This window comes from Mustela nivalis, assembly GCF_964662115.1.
Source record: "Mustela nivalis genome assembly, chromosome: 6".
Taxonomy (NCBI): Eukaryota; Metazoa; Chordata; class Mammalia; order Carnivora; family Mustelidae; genus Mustela; species Mustela nivalis.
Genome location: NC_139025.1, coordinates 135,607,201 through 135,625,111, shown reverse-complemented (window position 1 = coordinate 135,625,111; position 17,911 = coordinate 135,607,201). Strand labels below are relative to the sequence as shown.

The window sequence follows — 17,911 nt, the reverse complement described above, 5'->3', positions numbered from 1 at the left end:
GCTCTGCTGTTGTGAAGTGTCCCATAAAAGTCTATTAGAGTACTGGTGAGGCTGGTTGAGTATTGCTCAGGTTGTCCAGATCCGTACAGATTTTTCTGCCTGCTTGTTCTGCCGATTACGGAGAGAAGAATGTTTAAGTTTCCAGCTACAGTTGTGGATTTTTCTATTTCACCTTTTAGTTCCATCAGTTTTTGGCTTACAAATTTTGAAGGCAGGCTGTTACATGTGTATACATTAAAGATACTTATTTCTTGGAAAATGGACTGTGTGAAGTCCTTCTTTATTCTTGATAATATTCCTTATTGTGAAGCCCATATTGTCTAAAATTAATATTGCTACACTAGCCTTTTTGTGGTTAACATTTGCATAGTATGTTTTCTCTATCTGCTAACTTCTGCCTTTCTATTTAAAGTAGGGTTTCTATAGACTGTGTATAGTATGACCTTCCTTTTTTTTAAAATTAATTAATTTTTAAAATAAACATATAAAGGGGGTGCCTGGGTGGCTCAGTGGGTTAAAGCCTCTGTCTTCGGCTCAGGTCATGATCTCAGCGACCTGGGATCTAGCCCCTCATCGGCTTCTCTGCTCAGCAGGGAGCCTGCTTCCTCCTCTCTGCCTGCCTCTTGGCCTACTTGTGATCTCTGTCTGTCAAATAAATAAATAAAATCTTTAAAAATAAATAAATAAATACACATATGATGTGTTTTTATCCCCAGGGGTACAGGTCTATGAATCGCCATGACCTTCCTTTTCTTAAACAATCTGACATTTTGTCTTTTAACTGATGTTTACGACCACATTCAGTGTGATTACTTGTATGGTTGGATTACAATCTACAATGTTGTTAGCTGTATTTATTTGCCTCATTGTCTCTTTGTTGTATTTTCCTGTTTTCTCCCATATCTTGGGCTATTCGAGCATTTTTTAATAATTCCATTTTATCTCCTCTATTGACTTTTTATACTCTTTCATAAATTGTTTTCTGTAGTTGCACTAGGTTTTATAACATACATCTTTAGTTAACTAGAGTTTACCGTCAAGTAGATATCATATTAGGTGTAGAGTAAGGGCTTCGAACAGTGTGTTTACAACTTTGCTTCCTGTCTTTTGTTGTCCTACACTTTATTTCTACATGTATTATAAGCACCAAATTCATTCCCACTATTTTTGCTTTAGAAAGTAGTGATCTTTTAGAACAATGAAAAAGAGAGAGATGCCTGGATTCCGGTTTCTAATACCAGTCTCCAATAATAAGGAACCAGGTTCCTTAGAGAAATGACTGATTCTGGGACTGGGGCAGGGAATATACAAGATGAGCCCGGAACACTTCATCGTAACTGAAAAATTTTAAAGTAACCTTCATTATCCCCTCCCTGCCAAAAATAACCCCACAAGGATGAGGATGTATTTTCAGAGGAACTGGAACCAAGTGAAAAGTCCTCGACAGCTAAAGCTGGAATATGAGCAACAGAATGAAACAGTATTGGTAGAACTATATGTTAGCAGAATTTAGTAGTATAAATATCCATAAGTCTGTATTAAAGTAAATCATTAAATAATAAAAGCAAACAGATAAATCACCTGTTCAGAAGAACTCCAAATAATTTATGTAGATATTCTGCCCTCAAGGAGGTAGAGCCCAATTCCCCACTCCTTAAGTATGGACCTTGCATAGGACTTCTTTCCAAAGAGGACAGTACGCAAAGGAAGAAGTGTAACTTTGCAGCACAGAAACCCATGCAACACTGCATCAGCAAGGTGACCAAGGTTGACAACAACAGAAATTACTCATAATGATACTATGTACCCTTTGTATGAGGTGATCAAAATGGCACACTTGAGTTGTGGCCTTCCTCCCTGAAACCCATAACCCCAGTCTAATCATGAGTAAAACGTGGGGAAAAAAGTCCCAATGGAAGGACATTCTACAAGATACCTTACTAGTACTTCTCAAAACTGTCAAGGTCATTAAAGCAAGGAAAGACTTAGAAACTATCACAGCCAAGAGGAGTCTGAGGAAACAGCCTACTAAGTGGGAAACAGCCTACTAAGTGTAATGTGGTGTCTTGGATGGGGTCCCAGAACACAAGCTATGTGGTTTAAAAACTAAAGAAATCTGAATAACGTACAAAAGTTCTGTGAATAATAATGTATCAATACTGACCTTTTAGTACTATGCAGTACTACAGTACTATTGTACTATACTAATGCAAGATGTTAATAATCGGAGAAACTGGTACGAAGCATTAGGAGAACTTTCTGTACTATCTTTGTAATCTAAAATAAAAGGTTTATAAAATGTAGGGGAAAATAAATTGTGTTTTATTTTATCTTCATTTATTTCATTTCCATTGTTCTATATTTCTCTGTGTTCTATATTTCTCTGTGTAGATCCAAGTTTTCGCTGGCATCACAGTCCCTTTGCAGAAGGACTTCCTTCAGCATTTTTTGCAGAACAGATCTCCCAGCAATAAATTCCCCAGATTTTTTTGTTTGAGAAAGTTTTTATTTCTCTTTCATTTCTGAAAGACAACTTTGCTGGATACAGAATTCCAGGTTGAGGGTTTCTTGTTTTGAATTCCAGCACCGCAGGTTACTCCACGGTTTTATAGCTTGCATAGGTTCTGAAGAGAAGTATGGTATATATTTTCTTTTTCCTTCTCTTTCCTCTGGCTGCCTTTAAGATTTTCTCCTTGTTGTCCTTTGCTTTTAGTAACCTGAAATGTGTGTGTATTTGTCCTACTTGGTGTTACTGTTTCTTCAAATATTTCTTCTGCTCTGTTCTCTCTCCCCTCTTTTTGGAATTCCAATGACAAATATGTTAAACCACCTGATAGAAGTCCACAGCTCTTGGAAGATTTGTTCTGCTCTTTGTTTTGCAGTTTGGGTTAACTTCACTGACCTACAGACCAATAGGTCTTTAGCGCTTGGTTGGAGTTCATTTAGTTAGGAATTGGGCTGAGTTGGAGCTCATGGGTGCAGTCATCACCCTCGGTGCTGCCACCATGGGCCCCGAATCCCTGCAGCAGGAAGTGAGGCTGGTTTGCCGGAAGTCGGTTTTTCTCCAGTGTGTGATCCATTCTCAGTCTGCAGCCTTCCCCTCTTGGTGCTGCGCCCCGGGCTGGGGCCTCTTGGGCCTCTGCCATGCTCTTGGCGTTCACATTGTTCCTGCACCTCCGCCCTGGCTTCAAATGTTTTTCCTTTTCCATTTCTCAAGATACAATGGGAGGTCGCCAAAGGGCCTGGAGGGTGACACTTTGTGTCGTTCATCCCCTCACAGATGAACACTTCTGGTCCATAGGACAGAAAGGGGAGAAGGGTCCAGGCAGCACATTTTGTCCCTATTACAGGGGCTGCTCTTCCCTTTTCTCAGCCGTACATCATAGGGGAGACATCTTCAGGATGTTCCCAATCTCTTCTGTGAGCACCCAGTGGGGTTTGTGAAGAAAAAGCCTCCAAAAGAACTTGGACTTCACCTACATCAGAGTAGGTCAACTTTCAGTAGAGAAATGTACCTCGTATGCCAAGTCAGAGTGCCACTCTGGAAAATGTATACAATTTACAGCATGTACAAAACTGGCAGGTTTTACTTGAACAATAAAAGACTGAAAACAAATTATGTTTCAAGGAAAAACAAATGAATGCTTTAATTTACTATAATAAAATGTTATGACTGTGGAGGTACCAACCATATCAATATAGAAAGTTTAGAAACTAGAAAAGGAGAGAGAAAATTCCTATATCCACCATCCCAACATAACTATGATAATCAGTTTGGATTTCCCCTTTTTATTTTCCACATGCATATTTTTTTGCATAGTTTTTAATTACAACTAAAAAGAAGTTCAGATGAAAATTTTCATTTACATAACTTTCATACTGTTGAATACATTGGTTTCTTCCTATTATTCATACTATAAATAAAGTTGCAGTGAATCTTTGCAAGTTCTAGTTCATTTCTTTAGGAGAGATTCCCAGAAATGGGATTTGTGGGCTCAGAGGCATGAACATTTTTATGACTACTGGGACATCTTTGCAAAATCTTTTCAGAAAGCTCATTACTAACTTACAATGCCATCATCAGTTTCCTCACACCTGCACTGGTTCTCCAGATCACAACACAAAGTGGTAATAGTTGGCAATTAGTGAGTTTGTGGTTTTCTTTTGTCATTTTTATTTAAATCTCCTGATACATCCTTTCCATTTTTCAAATACTAGTTGGGTTTCTTTTTTGAATTGTACATTTAGGTACATTAAAAAACCCACCTACTTATTAAATATTCCCCTTCCTCTTGCTTGTATTTTATTTTACTTCTTTACGGAATGAGAAAATCTTTTTATCTCCCTTAAGACAACTGGAGAAAAGTGGTTGCAAGCTCAGTGGCTTTTGCAGCTCACTGTGGAGGAGCCAGAGCTTTCCAGCTTTCTGCTCTGCCATCCTAGGCTTTTGCTGGTCTGTCCCCTTGACACAGTCGTGCTTCCTGATCTCAAGATGGGACTGTACATCCCGCTGCCACATGCAGACAATAGTGCCCAATGAACGGAGTCTTTGCCCAAAGACTGTTAAGTCTTTCTGAGAGTATGAATGTGTAATGTTTTCTCTCTAGATTTCAGGATAGTATAACACCTATACAATATACACTACATTCTCTTATCATTTGATTGATTGATTGATTGATTTTTAATATTTATTTATTTGACAAACAGAGATCACAAGTAGGCAGAGAGGCAGGCAGAGAGAAAGGGGGAGGCAGGTCTCCCACTGAGCAGAGAGCCAGAGGCAGGGCTCCCAGGACCCTGGGATCATGACTTGAGCTGAAGGCAGAGGCTTTAACCCACTGAGCCACCCAGGCGCCCCTCTCTTAGCATTTTATTTTTTTTTTATTTTATTTATTTATTTTTTTTAACTTTTTATTTTTTATAAACATATATTTTTATCCCCAGGGGTACAGGTCTGTGAATCACCAGGTTTACACACTTCACAGCACTCACCAAAGCACATACCCTCCCCAATGTCTCTTAGCATTTTAAAAGTACCTCCACACTTTGGTTTAGAATTCCTTTTAAAAATCAAATGTATCTATTTTAAAACTCATATTAACATACCACATAATACAAAATGGTACATAAAATAAAAACTTAACAATCAAGGCTTTAGCATAAATTTAAAATCTCCACGTATCCATTACATCAGGAAAAACAATACTGCCAAAACCCTGAAAAGGCTCTATAATTGGGCCCCCCGAACATTCCTGTTGTCCCACCTACCCAAAATAACCAGTATTATGACTATTACAGTGACTTGTTTTTCTTTACAGTTTTATCATCTATCTACACGCAATCTTAGCACATAATATTGCTTGGCTATTTTTCCAGCTTTATTTAGATAGAATAGAATAATTTTGTATTTGCATCCATTGTCTTTCATACATCATAGTCTGATGAAATTCAGCCACCATGCTAATTACTGCTATAGTTTCTTCCTTTTCATTCCAGTATAGAACTCCTTCACATAGACATACTATCACTTATTTATTTGTTCTACTGTTGACAGAAATTTGGATTATTTCTAGATGTTGCCTGTAACAGGCAATGCCATGCGCATTCCTTTATTTCCTGATGCTCATGGTACACATATGCATTTCTCTACAGTATATAAGGATGAATAAAAATGGTGGGTTGTAGAACCCATATATCTACTACTTTAGGAGACAATGTCAAAACAGCTGCATCAATTTGCACTGTAATCCTCAGGGAATGAGAGTTTGGAACTCTCACAATGAGAGTTATCAACACCTGGTATTATCAGCCTATTCTGCTTTGGCCATTCTGGCTGTTGTATGATGCTTTCTGTGATTTTAATTTTGCATTGCCTTGGTTACTGAGACTGAGTATCTTGTCACAGGCTTACTGGATACCCAGTAACTTCTTTTGTAAAATGTTCTCATGCACATTTTCAAAAATCAGATTTTTTTCATGATGACTTGTAAGTATTCTTGATAAAAAAGACCTCTGTGTGCTGTATGTATACAATCTACATTTTCTCACTGTCTTGCCTTTTTGTTCTCTTCATGGTGATTTTGATCAATAAAGATTCTTAATTTTACACAACCAAATCAATCCTTCTTTTACAGTTATGCTTCCTCTGATTTCCTATTTAACATGTCTTTCCCTATTCTAAGTTTGTCTCATGCTTAAAAACCTCAAAGATGCTTCTGCTTGCCTTATTACATGGGCCTGAAGCATCCTGTATTTTGGGAAGCAGGAGACTCAACAAAAATTAAAATAAGAACGAGGAGAACAGAGGCTCATCTATAAAAACATTATACATTTGAAAATTATAGTATCAGTAAAAATGTTCCAGTTTAAAGGTTAATTGAAACTATATGGAAGTGGTTCATGGCAAGTCTTTAAGCCTAGACTGAAAAATTAAAGTTATTATACAGATTATGTATAAAAAATTGATTTATTATACATAAAAAATGGTTGCTGGCTGAAATACTCTGTCACCAGAGAGCTTACCTCTATGTGATTAAATTCTCCAAAATTTGTTGGTACTTTTTTTGTGGCCCAGCATGTGGTCAATTTTCAGTTTTATGTACACAAAGAACTTTTTTTTTTTTTTTTAAGTATAGAAGAACATATGGGGCACCTGGGTGGCCAGTCAAGTTAAGCGTCTGCCTTCAGCTCAGGTCATGATCCCAGGGTCCCGGGACTGAGTCCCACACTGGGCTCCCTGCTCAGCAAGGACTCTGCTTCTCCCTCTGCCTGTCTTTCCTCCCCCCTCATGCTCTGACAAATAAACAAGCAAAATCTTAAAAAAGAGAAAAAAGGAACACAGTGTAAAGAACGTTTACTCTGTACTTTAAATGTAGATAACAACACTCTAGTGTACGGAAAGCAGATGGCGCAGATGTTAGATGTAGCTACTAGAAGGGCCTGTTAATCTCTGATTCACTCTACTTCTATGGTCTTGCCTTTTGGGGGCTTAACACAAAGTGTTAAAATACCCATGACAGATCATTTATTTTAGGGACAAAGTGACAGGAGCACACTGGACCCTCCCAATTTTTAAGGGCCCTGAACTTTGACTTCCCTGTCCCCCTAGGTCTCTGAGGCATCCTGCTCCACTGTGGAAGTGGCAACTACCACCTGCGGAAAAGCAGTCACTAATGCCAGGCTCACCCTCTTTGAGGATCTGTCTCCAACATTCCCTGGATCTTGAGCCAGGAATTCTTCATTATTTTGTAGGTTCTCAAGTGCTTTCAAGCAGATTTAAAAAATATTTTGCCTAGCATTTGTAGGTGTCTTCAGTGGAAGGGTTGGTCCCAATAATCAGGTCTACTATTATCACAGCACAAGCTTAATTGTCTTGTCTTTTTTTAAACCTCAATTTTAATTTCATTTATGGAAGGTTTCATTATCCAAAAGCTCTTTTCTATATATCATCTTAAGACCAGAAAGAAGATTTCCCAAAATGTTTTATGATACTAATTATGAAAGATGCTTTTTCATGAGGAAAAAAATGAAGGTTTCTATTATAAAATCACTTTGTGTAACCATATGTTACATACTAAGTTTAATGACTCACAAACAAATTAGCATTTTAAAGGCTCCAGTAAGTCCTACAGTGAAGAAAATTGCTTAGTTTTATTTAACACAAGGTTTACCAAACATTGATAAATCCTTCTCCTCATACAGTTCCAAGAAACATATCTGGAAAAATAGATTAGAAATCATTCTTTACTTTTAAATATTTTTCCCTCTAAATTTCCCTGGGAATCTTAACTGTTTAATCTTTTCATTCATAAAGAGTATATCTGGTATAATAATGAGTTTAAACTACTTTTTCCAAACTACTAAACCAAAATGGCATCATTGTTGAAAATGAGCTAAAACATATTATCTGGCTCTTCCTCACAAAAATAACATTTTAAAAATACCCATGGCAGATCATTTATTTTAGGGACAATTTATAGTAAAAACACTTTAAACCCATGTATGCTCTAAGTATTTCACATAAATACATGCTTCCAGTTGGTATCTTAGTTGACATAAAAAGTCTACTCAGATCTAATTCTGTTAAAAAGCAGATATATATATATATATATATATACATACATATATGCCATTTAGAATACAAGCCACACAAGTGGAGTAAGTAGCGTTACACACAGTCTAGGTAAAATTGGCATGTACGAGTATGAGTTAATGAAGAATCAGGACATACAATCTTGATGCATTATGAGATGCTGAGGTGTACCCTAAGAAGCAGGATTTATCTCTGTTTATACGTAATAATATAAACAGACTTTTAAATAACTCACTAAAGGGGTGCCTGGGGGGCTCAGTTGGTAAAATGTCTGCCTGTGGGTCAGGTTGTGATGCAGTTCTGGGACTGAGCCCCATGTCCAGCTCCCCAGTCAGCAGGTCAGCAAGGAGGCTCCTTGTTTCTCTCCTTCTGTCTCCTCTCTCTCCCCCAGCCCCCCATTCATGCAATGCTCTCTCTCTCTCAAATAAATAAAATCTTTAAGTTTCTCACTAAGCACTTACAATATTTTAATACTTACTTGAATTTTAAGTTTTAATAGAAATACATGTTCCCTAATCATGATTATTAACACTATTAACACTAAACACATTAGTTACCTAAGATGGGGGGAGGAAGGGCATGGGAATGGAACAGAGGTATAAAAGGGATTAATACACAGCAGACTGAGATGCTTTGTATGAAGTAATGACGATGTGCCATGATCCCAGGAGTAGGATTATGTAGTCCTCTAAACATAAAGGTCACGACAGGGAGAGGAGGCTTATAAAAAAAGAAAAATGAATGAAAACAACAACAACAACAAAAGAAAATGTATTTTGATGATGACAAAGTCTGAGTTTCAAATTACCAAAGGGAGCACAGAAAAACCAAGCAGCAGAGACAGAGTTTAGATTTACAGTTGCATGGCAGATAAGAAAAAATATTGATAAAAGCTTTTAGAAAGTGTAAAAAGTACAAAAAAAATGGGAATTGAAACACTTGTTTGACAGGAGTTAGAACCGTGTTTACAATATGCCAGAAGGATGAAGAAAAAAAAAAGAAGGAAAGTCAAGGGGAAAACACATTAGAAATCTTCGAAGAGTTAAACTCCATGGGGGAGGGGGGAACTATTTCGGAAATAAACCAAGAGGTACTTACAATTAACATTAAATGAAATAGAAATTCTCGAGTCTAGCCTTAGCTAAGCTAGGAAGTAGAAGGCAAAGTAAGATGGGCAGTACTGGGGGAGTACAAGCATATGGGAAGGTTTAACACAAAAAGAGTATGTATATGGGCATGCAAATAACTCAAATAAAGTTTAAATAAACTATAAATATTTGGAAATACACATATAAGTAAAGCAGCCTAATGTATAACTATTAATACTGTTATGAATTTTCCACAATTATGTTAAAAAAGATCCTACATTGGTCTTATATAATATTCCATCCAAAGCACAATTAATATGTGGCAGAATTAGGCATTTAACCTACCACTATGTTTTATAACTTGTCTCAGCAATATGTTTCTTTCTCATCACCTTAAATTAAGTTATTCAATTATCTCTGCAAATCTCTTGAGGCAGAAGCTCCTTACATTTTAATAGAATGAATGGGCTGAATACATACAAGTGTAAATTTTTCTTAGAAGTGTCTGTGTTCAGAAGTCTCCAGGAACACACGATATCTAAATCAGGGAAGAAATTTTTTTTTTCCAGATACAATGATGATACTGCCGGTACTCGGCGGTCTCTGAGGGACTCCAGGGGATACATTTCTGTGCAGCGTGGCTTGAGGTGGAGACAGCATGCTTGAATCTGCTAATGTTGAGCTGGCGGCCAAAGATGGCGACACAAGTGAACTCCCTGGGTTAGTGTAGGACAAAGCATTAGGGCTGGTCACAGGGACTGTGACAGACATTGAGAAGTTTTGAGGTGGCAAACCAGGCTGTAAATAAAGAACAAGGAAGAGAAAACTGTTAGTTTCATTTTCATCTATATTAAATAAATAACTTACGAATTTTAATTTGGATAAGGTAACTCCACAGTTATTAAAAGTTGAGGACAGGGATAGTTTCTTACTAATCAACTGGTAGATTTAAGTTGCTTTCTTCAGAATTACATTTGAACATGAGTATGTCTGACATAAACTTTTCAATTTCCGTTTTATATATGAATACATATACACCACTATAAAGTGTGTGTGTGTGTGTGTGTGTGTGTATATATATATATATATTTAAAACAGTCCTAGAAATGAAAATTAGATGTCAGAACCTGATATTAAAGTAGTGTTGTCAGATTTAGACATTACAAAATATATTGTTACCAAGTAGGCATAAAATTTGCATTTTAATAATCCAAACCAGTTTAGTAACATTACATTTCTATTGAGAGATTACAAATTTAACAAAAGGAGAAAATATGTACACAAATTATAAATTTAATACACCAAATGTGGGACATTATAAATCAGCCCTGGTTTAACTGACTGACATTCTTAATGGACAAAACTTAAAAAAAAAATCAAGTCATATATACAACACAATGCAATCTGAGTGTGATGAAATGCAAAGAAACCATCTAAACAATAAAATTAACCGCTGAAAACCTATCTTTAAATTGTATGAAGATTAAGTTATAATTATAAATGCTATCTTACTTCCCTCCTAAGTATTCCACACCCCCTTAAAACAGTATTTGTCATTTCTTCTTGTATTTCCTTCGTAGACCATATATAATATACTTGTTAACCATGAATATAACAGTTCTCTTTATAAAATCTCCATTATAGAGAAAGAAGAAAGCTTTCTTCTCTCCATATTTTAAAAGTGATTGCAAAGAGTGGTAACACTGCTAATTCAAAGTTGGAAGAACATAATTTATGTTCTCTATTCAATAGATTATTTCAGAAAGAAAATTATCATTCATTAACTGACATAAAACAATGGCTACATGACAAAAAAATTTTTTTTCAAAGGTAAAGCAATTTTATTTACACAATATTTTGCAGTTTAACATTTACTACAAAGTCACCAGCATCCATGTGAGGTCAGAAGGGATTTTATTTTATTTATGTTTTTAAAGAATAATAACTGTATTAGCACAAAAATACTTCCTTAAATCTATTTTTCATGAGCTTCTTATAGTAAAGGACTCCTTTGAAGAGATAATCCATGATGTATACTTCAAGGCATAGTTTTTAAGAGAATTAACTCTGACAATAAGATAAATATCAGAATCAGAACCAATTTGTTCCCTGAAGCCTACACTACAGATGCAGCTTTAGAAAATCAGATCCAAAATAGCTGTTTTAAGCAGCTCTTGCCAATGAGCTCCCCGTAAGAACTCTTTGAAGAACTATCAAAGAAGGATAACTCAAAAAACTACTGGTTTTCATGATGGTTAGATGTATGAGCATAGGAAAATTTTAAACCAAGTATTTGATTTGCAACCAGTTTAAAAACTTTGCTTCCTTAAATTAGTATCAAGCCAAGCCTCTCTTCCTCAATACCTACAATAAAAGAAAAGAAAAGTTTGGAGGTATTTTGCCAAATAGTTTTCAGACATTTACAAAGAACCAAAGAGTAAGTTACTACTATTACAGCAACTATACAAAATAATTAAAAATAATCCTGAAACATCAAATTTTGTAATAAATCTAATCACTTTATATTTTATAGTCTCAAGATCTATTAATGTACATGTAATATTTTTTAAGTCATGAGAGGGAAAGGGAAATCTTATATGAACCCTTTATATTTACGATCATGGAAATTTAAGAGCTAGAAGGGACCTTAAAAATTACGTAAGCCAGCTCATTCACTTTACTGATGAGAAAATTGGCATCTGAGAGGGATTTATGCGCCCTGTCCAAAGGTATAGGAGACAGTAAGTAGAACTTAGATTAGGATGCCTTCTCTTCACTTCCTTGTTTAAGACACTGAACATGTATTATTATAAGATTCCAACAAATTTATTTTGAAGTTCTGTAAAACAAACAACAACAAAAAAACCCTAACGAAATTTCTTCCCCTTCTACTTATTGGTATCATCACCCACTGCGAAAATAAACAGGATGCATAGCCAATATCTTCATGCACAAGATAAAAGCAGAAACCATACTTTAGTACTCACTGCGATTTTATGATTCCGCATCATATTATCAAATTCCTCATTAATTTTTTTATATTTTTCTTCTGTATGTGGAGTTAGCAAATAGGAAGTATCAGGGTCTGGGCTGTCGCACCCTCTGTGTTCCTTCTTGTTCAGAGCCTATATAATGAAGTTAACAAAAAGGATCAACAAATAAAAAGTAGAGGTAAAGTAAAAGTACTTTCAGGGCCTCGTTTGAAATAAAATCACTATCTTCATTTAGTTTGCTGAATCTGTCCTCCGAGAGTGGACTGTGCTCAAAGTAATCGTCAGCATCAGGACTCTCACAACCATTCAGGCCTTTCTTTCTTAAAGTCTGAAATACAATTGGAAAATTCACACACAAATGATACTAACTTGCCATGAGTTTTGTAAAATTTATTAAGAGAGCACAGACTGAATGAATTATTACAAGAGCCACTGAAATGGTTTTTAAATGATCACAAATGTACTCTAATCCTCCAAATAATGTAAACCTTAGGTATAAGCAAAATTAATGTTCCCAGTGCACATTAAGAAAAAAAGGAATGTTAATTTATTTGGATTCTTTCTTCCCAAACTTCCTAGAGATACTAAATTACTCACGGCTCTGACATTTACAATCTGAATCTGATTACAGCCTGATCAACACATCTTGATAGGGCCAATGAGTGTGCAAACTGACACAGAAATGTATCAAAATGATGCTCTGAGAACCTATCATAGTACCTTTACAAAATGAACATTTCAGCAACTTCATCTACTGAAACTGCTTTCCACCTGAGTTTATCCTAGCCACCAGAAAGAATTAGCATCCTATCTCAGTAACCTCATTCCTAATTTGTTCTTAAATACTATCATTTTCCTACAAAACTTAAAGGCAAAAAACTCAAATACTTATTTACATTTGACAGCTATGACTCTTTTCTATGTAGAGTATACATATTATTAGTGACTTTATTAGTGACACTGAACATCTATTGGTGTAAGATTGCAACAAATTTATTTTGAAGTTCTATAAAACAAAACAAAAAAAAACACCCCACTAATGAAATTTTCCCCCTTCTACTTACTTTTAAAGTTTGTAATAATATGTTAAACAGCATGTATCTTTCACCCCCTTGGCTACCTCTTCGTACAGAGCTCCTTCAGGGGTTGACCTAATCCACTGAACTGACTTTCTGGAAAACTTTGTGTTATGAAAGTATCTCCTAGACAATATGTTCACTTTTCCTTCTTATTTTGAGGTAAAAATATAATGAACTATTTGTTTTCTGATTTTTAATTTTTTTCACTAAAATCACCATGAAATGACTTGTTCAATATTTAAAAGAGTAGCTTTACAACCAAGGGCTTGACAATTTGTGGAATACTAATTTATTTCCAGAATGTCTAAATTTTTAAAAACCCCAATGGGTGTTTTTTTAAAGTAGAATTACAGAGTTCAACATTTTAAATAGCTTTGAGGCTGGCTGATTTTCTAATCAACCACTGTGAAGTTTTGGGAAGTTAAAATTTTCCAAGTAAACTAATGAAGTTTATTTAATTGGGAAACAAAGTTTGATCAATAAATTAGTACTATGTTTGCTAATTTATTCTTTAATGATTATTTAAATTAGATTTAAGATGCACTTAATTAATTCATAGTAATCTTGATATCCTTTAAAATATAATTTACAATTATGAATGCTTATTTTATAAGCACTGAAAGAATGTAAACACACAACAGGTTAAGATAGGAAATTTTTTTCTTAGTTTCCCTGAAGTCAAATTATTTTAAAATCCTTTAGTCAATTTGATTTTTTTCATGCTTACAGAATCATAAACAATCCTAAGTGCTGATACGTTAACTTCTCCAATTACTTAGCATGCACTAGGAATCCCACATATAGTCTCTGAAACCCCCACCGTAACACAATCACTAAACATAAGCATAGAGCAAACACTACCTGTACTTCCCTAACACTGGCCCCGTGGCTCTACATTCTATGGATATAACTAATCACATGAACTTTTATGTGTACTTAGCCATAAAAGGTCCAGTTATTTAGAACTAAGGGATGGAGACATGTATTCTCCCCTGCTCACTGTAGCAAGTTCTGCTTGCCAAAGCTCTGCAAGTTGCTATCAGCAATGAAGACGTTAACATTCAGAATATTGGAACACAATGAACTCTTATAACCTACACAGCCCTAGAAACAAAACAAATATAGTAAGTGCCTACACAGATTTCATCATGAACTTGTTGACTTATTCTAGCCTGAAATCTCCAGATATTTTCCCATCATATTCACGCATCTTAAGACTAGGAAATTCATAGTCATGCTTTCACTAATAGCGACCACCAACTATGTGCCTCTTTGAAGTCCTTTCAAATTACTGAAGAAAAAGAATATGGACTTTTAAAGTAATTACACAGAAGTTTTATTCTACAACAACAGGGTTAACCCTACTTGCACTCATAAAGAATAGTGTTCTGGTATCTCCAGCTCTGCAAGCCTTCACTTCAGATGGGGTTCCTGTCATTGTGAGGGAATTCAAGAGGCTCTATCAGCTCTGGAGATAACAAGCTCATGTACCTCTACTGGATACCCAACTTGCATCTTCTTATCACCAGAACATGAAGAGTTGTTGTGAGGACCCAACTACCATAAAAAGACTTTTTCTGTCTTCTTTATCATTACCACATAGCTTAATAGTAAAAGTCTCTCCTGTGTCACAGGTACTAACACATGGAATGCTGTCATCTATTAACAAGCTTAGGTGAGGCATATAAGAAACAGGCTAGCTTCAATTTTTTCACGTGCTTCAGGTCAGCCACAATAAAAACACTTGGTTAACGAAGAAAACAGTGTGAAAGGCTACCATTTTGAGGAATCTGTTGTTGTGTATTCCTTAAGAGTACTAGCACGGTGCACAGTCTATGGCTATTACAGATGATTATTATGGTCCATTCTGAAGTAAATAGTACTTCATAAAAAGTACTTTGCTATTGTACATCAACAGACAGTTTTCAGTGACATTATGGCAAACTCATGGGGAAAGTTCAATTGTGCCAAAATAATTTCAAGTTTCACAGGTATGTATCATGTAAGTTGACTGAAGTTGCTTTTCTTAAATAATTAAGTTATTAATTTAAGCTAACTTGATACAACCTGTTAGGTGTTCTTTTGTACCAGTGTTCTAAACATGTCTAATGATTCCAACTGCAAAGATTACTTAAATGAAATCCTAAAATGAATGCCCATATAATTTTCATCAGTGTGTTTCTATAAAAGAAATTTTATTTTTGGAGGGTTAGCTAAACACCTTTAAAAAACAAACATTTCTACTCCTCACAATAGATGTAAACAATATTATGATTTTAATGGCACTTCTTCTTATATTTTGGGCCAATTCGGTCAGGTACTTTCTGCATACTTGAACATACATTATAAAATAATCAACGTCCTTAGCTAATATTTACCTTAAGTATTAGTTATCTAAGAACAGATTCTGAAAGCTTTTTAAATGGATCAAAAAAAAAAAAAAACCCCTCCTAAGTGTCTTTATGGAAAACTATGTATTGTTTAGGGCACATCCTTCCATGTCATCCGATTCTATGGGGTTTGTGCCTTTGAGCTATTTAACAACTCTGTAGAGATAGAAGTTAATTTGTTGAAACTGGTAATAATGGAAATTAATGTTTGTAGACATGCAAATAAATTCTGTCTGATGGTGGTTCAATTGACTTCTGTCACTACTGTGGAAGAGATCAGGTCTTTTATTTTTTTGCACCTACGAAGAAAATTTATTTTGCCTTCTTGATGGGCTTATGTATTTGTCTAATCTTAGGATTTATCTATTAACCACTTGTAATTTTTTTCAGTTTCCTCAGTCACTAATGAGTTAAAATCTTTTTTTTTTTTTTTTTTTAAAGAGTGTGTGTGAGTGGGAAAGAGGAGCAGAGGGACAGAATTCTCAAGTGGTCTCTGCACTGAATGCGGAGGCCAATGCAGGGTGATCGAAGGACCCCCACGATCTCGACGTGAACCCAAACCAAGAGCTGGATGCTTAACGGACTGAGCACTCAGGTGCCCACGAGTTAAAGTCTTTGATTCATGTTCATTTTAGATTTGAGAGTCATGATTTTACTTTTGAAGAGTACTGTTTAACAGTAGTATAAAACTACCCTTGACTTATGTTTCACAGTAAATGTAAACTCAAGGGAGCTTCCCAGTAATTCTTGTTAGGATTTAGTATGTACTAAGCATTGGTTTTTAAAAGAAAAAACTAATGTGCTGCTAAATTTTTTGAAAATATTTGGTTAACTGATTAGTGATTTGTGTTAATTTATTATAGTATCAAAAATTAAGGAGAGATGATCAGAGAAGGCTTGTAACCTTTCAGTATTCTTCTTCAAGAAATAAAAGAGTAATCCTTAATTCTTGTGGTAATTCATAAATTAAATGCTATTCCTATCACAGTATTAAGAGTACAACAGTCTACAACAACAAACCCACAATCTTCTGAGGCAGGGTTCCTCTCCATCTGAAGTAAGTGAGTTCTAAGGTGAAATTTGAGCTGCTAGAAGACTGGGTGGTGTTTTACATATATGAATTTCCAAGGGAGGGGCACCTGGGTGGCTCAGTTGGCTAAGCGTCTGCCTTCGGCTCAAGTCATGATCCCAGTGTCCTGGGTCAAGCCCTGCATTGGGCTCCTAGTTCAGCAGAAAGCCTGCTTCTCCCCCTCTCGCTCTACCTGAGGCTTCCCCTGCTTGTGCTCTCTCAAATAAACAAATAAAATCTTAAAACAAAAAAACAAAAAACCAAAAACAAAACTTCCAAGGGACAAGGGATCCCTGTATCACATCCACAGTTTCTGAGCTGGAAATGCCCAAATTAAACTTAAAAGAGGTGGGTCATTTTTTTTTTTGTATTAATTAAATGAGTTTTAACTAAATGAAGAGGAACTTAAAAACTTCTATTGATTAAAGACCCTACCAATAGGAAGGCTCTGAAATTTAAAACATTTCCATCAATTTATGGAAAAAACAATGAAAATTACATCCTGGCTAGAACTTTCATTCAGGTTTATCTACCTTTGTTCTTTGACAAAGCTATATTACAACTCTGTAGGGATGGATGTTAATTAACTTGCAGAAAATGAATAATAACTGCAAATAACTCCTGTTCATAGAAATTGTTTCCTGTGGGATGTCACTGATTATCACCTTGTGGATACTGACCCGTTTTCTTGCATTTGTAAATTCACTTCAGCATTCTTTAACCACTATTACATGGTATTTTGAGTTCTTTGAACTGGCTGTAACATCTTACTGGTGTACTCATTCGTTAAATAAAATCTTTGATGCCTGTTCATTCTATAGTTGTAAGAGTAATGATTATGCTTTCTTTCACACCTAACCTAACATTTGGAAGACCTATAGTCTCAACTGCCTGTTGCACATTTTCATTTGGATATCTGGCTACTCTATTTCAATGGAACTCACTACCTCTCATTAAACAGATCCCCTCTTCAGACTTACCCTTCTCCAGGCAACACAGAAAGCAATCTTGAGGTGCATGCTTTGTTTTCTCCCCCACAATTCACAAGGAACACCAAGTTTTATAGGTTATAGTTATTTCCACTGCCACCATATTCAACACAGGCCTGTGCTGCTTTATATCTAGATGCTTAGAATATACCCTTGTACTTTTTCTACTCTCTTTTCTAATCTGTCCCATAACTTGTTAGAGATTCGGGTC

At 35.6% G+C, this 17,911-nt stretch overlaps 1 protein-coding gene and 1 pseudogene across 2 annotated transcripts in view; both read right to left on the bottom strand.

Moving 5' to 3' along the window:
* Positions 1 to 17,911, bottom strand: part of LOC309867652 (myocyte-specific enhancer factor 2A-like) — a 69,349-nt pseudogene that overhangs the window by 13,644 nt on the left and 37,794 nt on the right. The gene's annotated exons all lie outside the window — the stretch shown is intronic.
* Positions 7,105 to 17,730, bottom strand: LOC309868116 (myocyte-specific enhancer factor 2A homolog; the record flags this gene model as incomplete). Its single annotated transcript, XM_082737578.1, has 5 exons — positions 7,105 to 7,262; positions 9,765 to 9,978; positions 12,168 to 12,305; positions 12,367 to 12,501; positions 17,692 to 17,730. The coding sequence occupies 5 exons, from the start codon at positions 17,728 to 17,730 to the stop codon at positions 7,105 to 7,107; spliced, it is 684 nt and encodes a 227-aa protein (XP_082593704.1).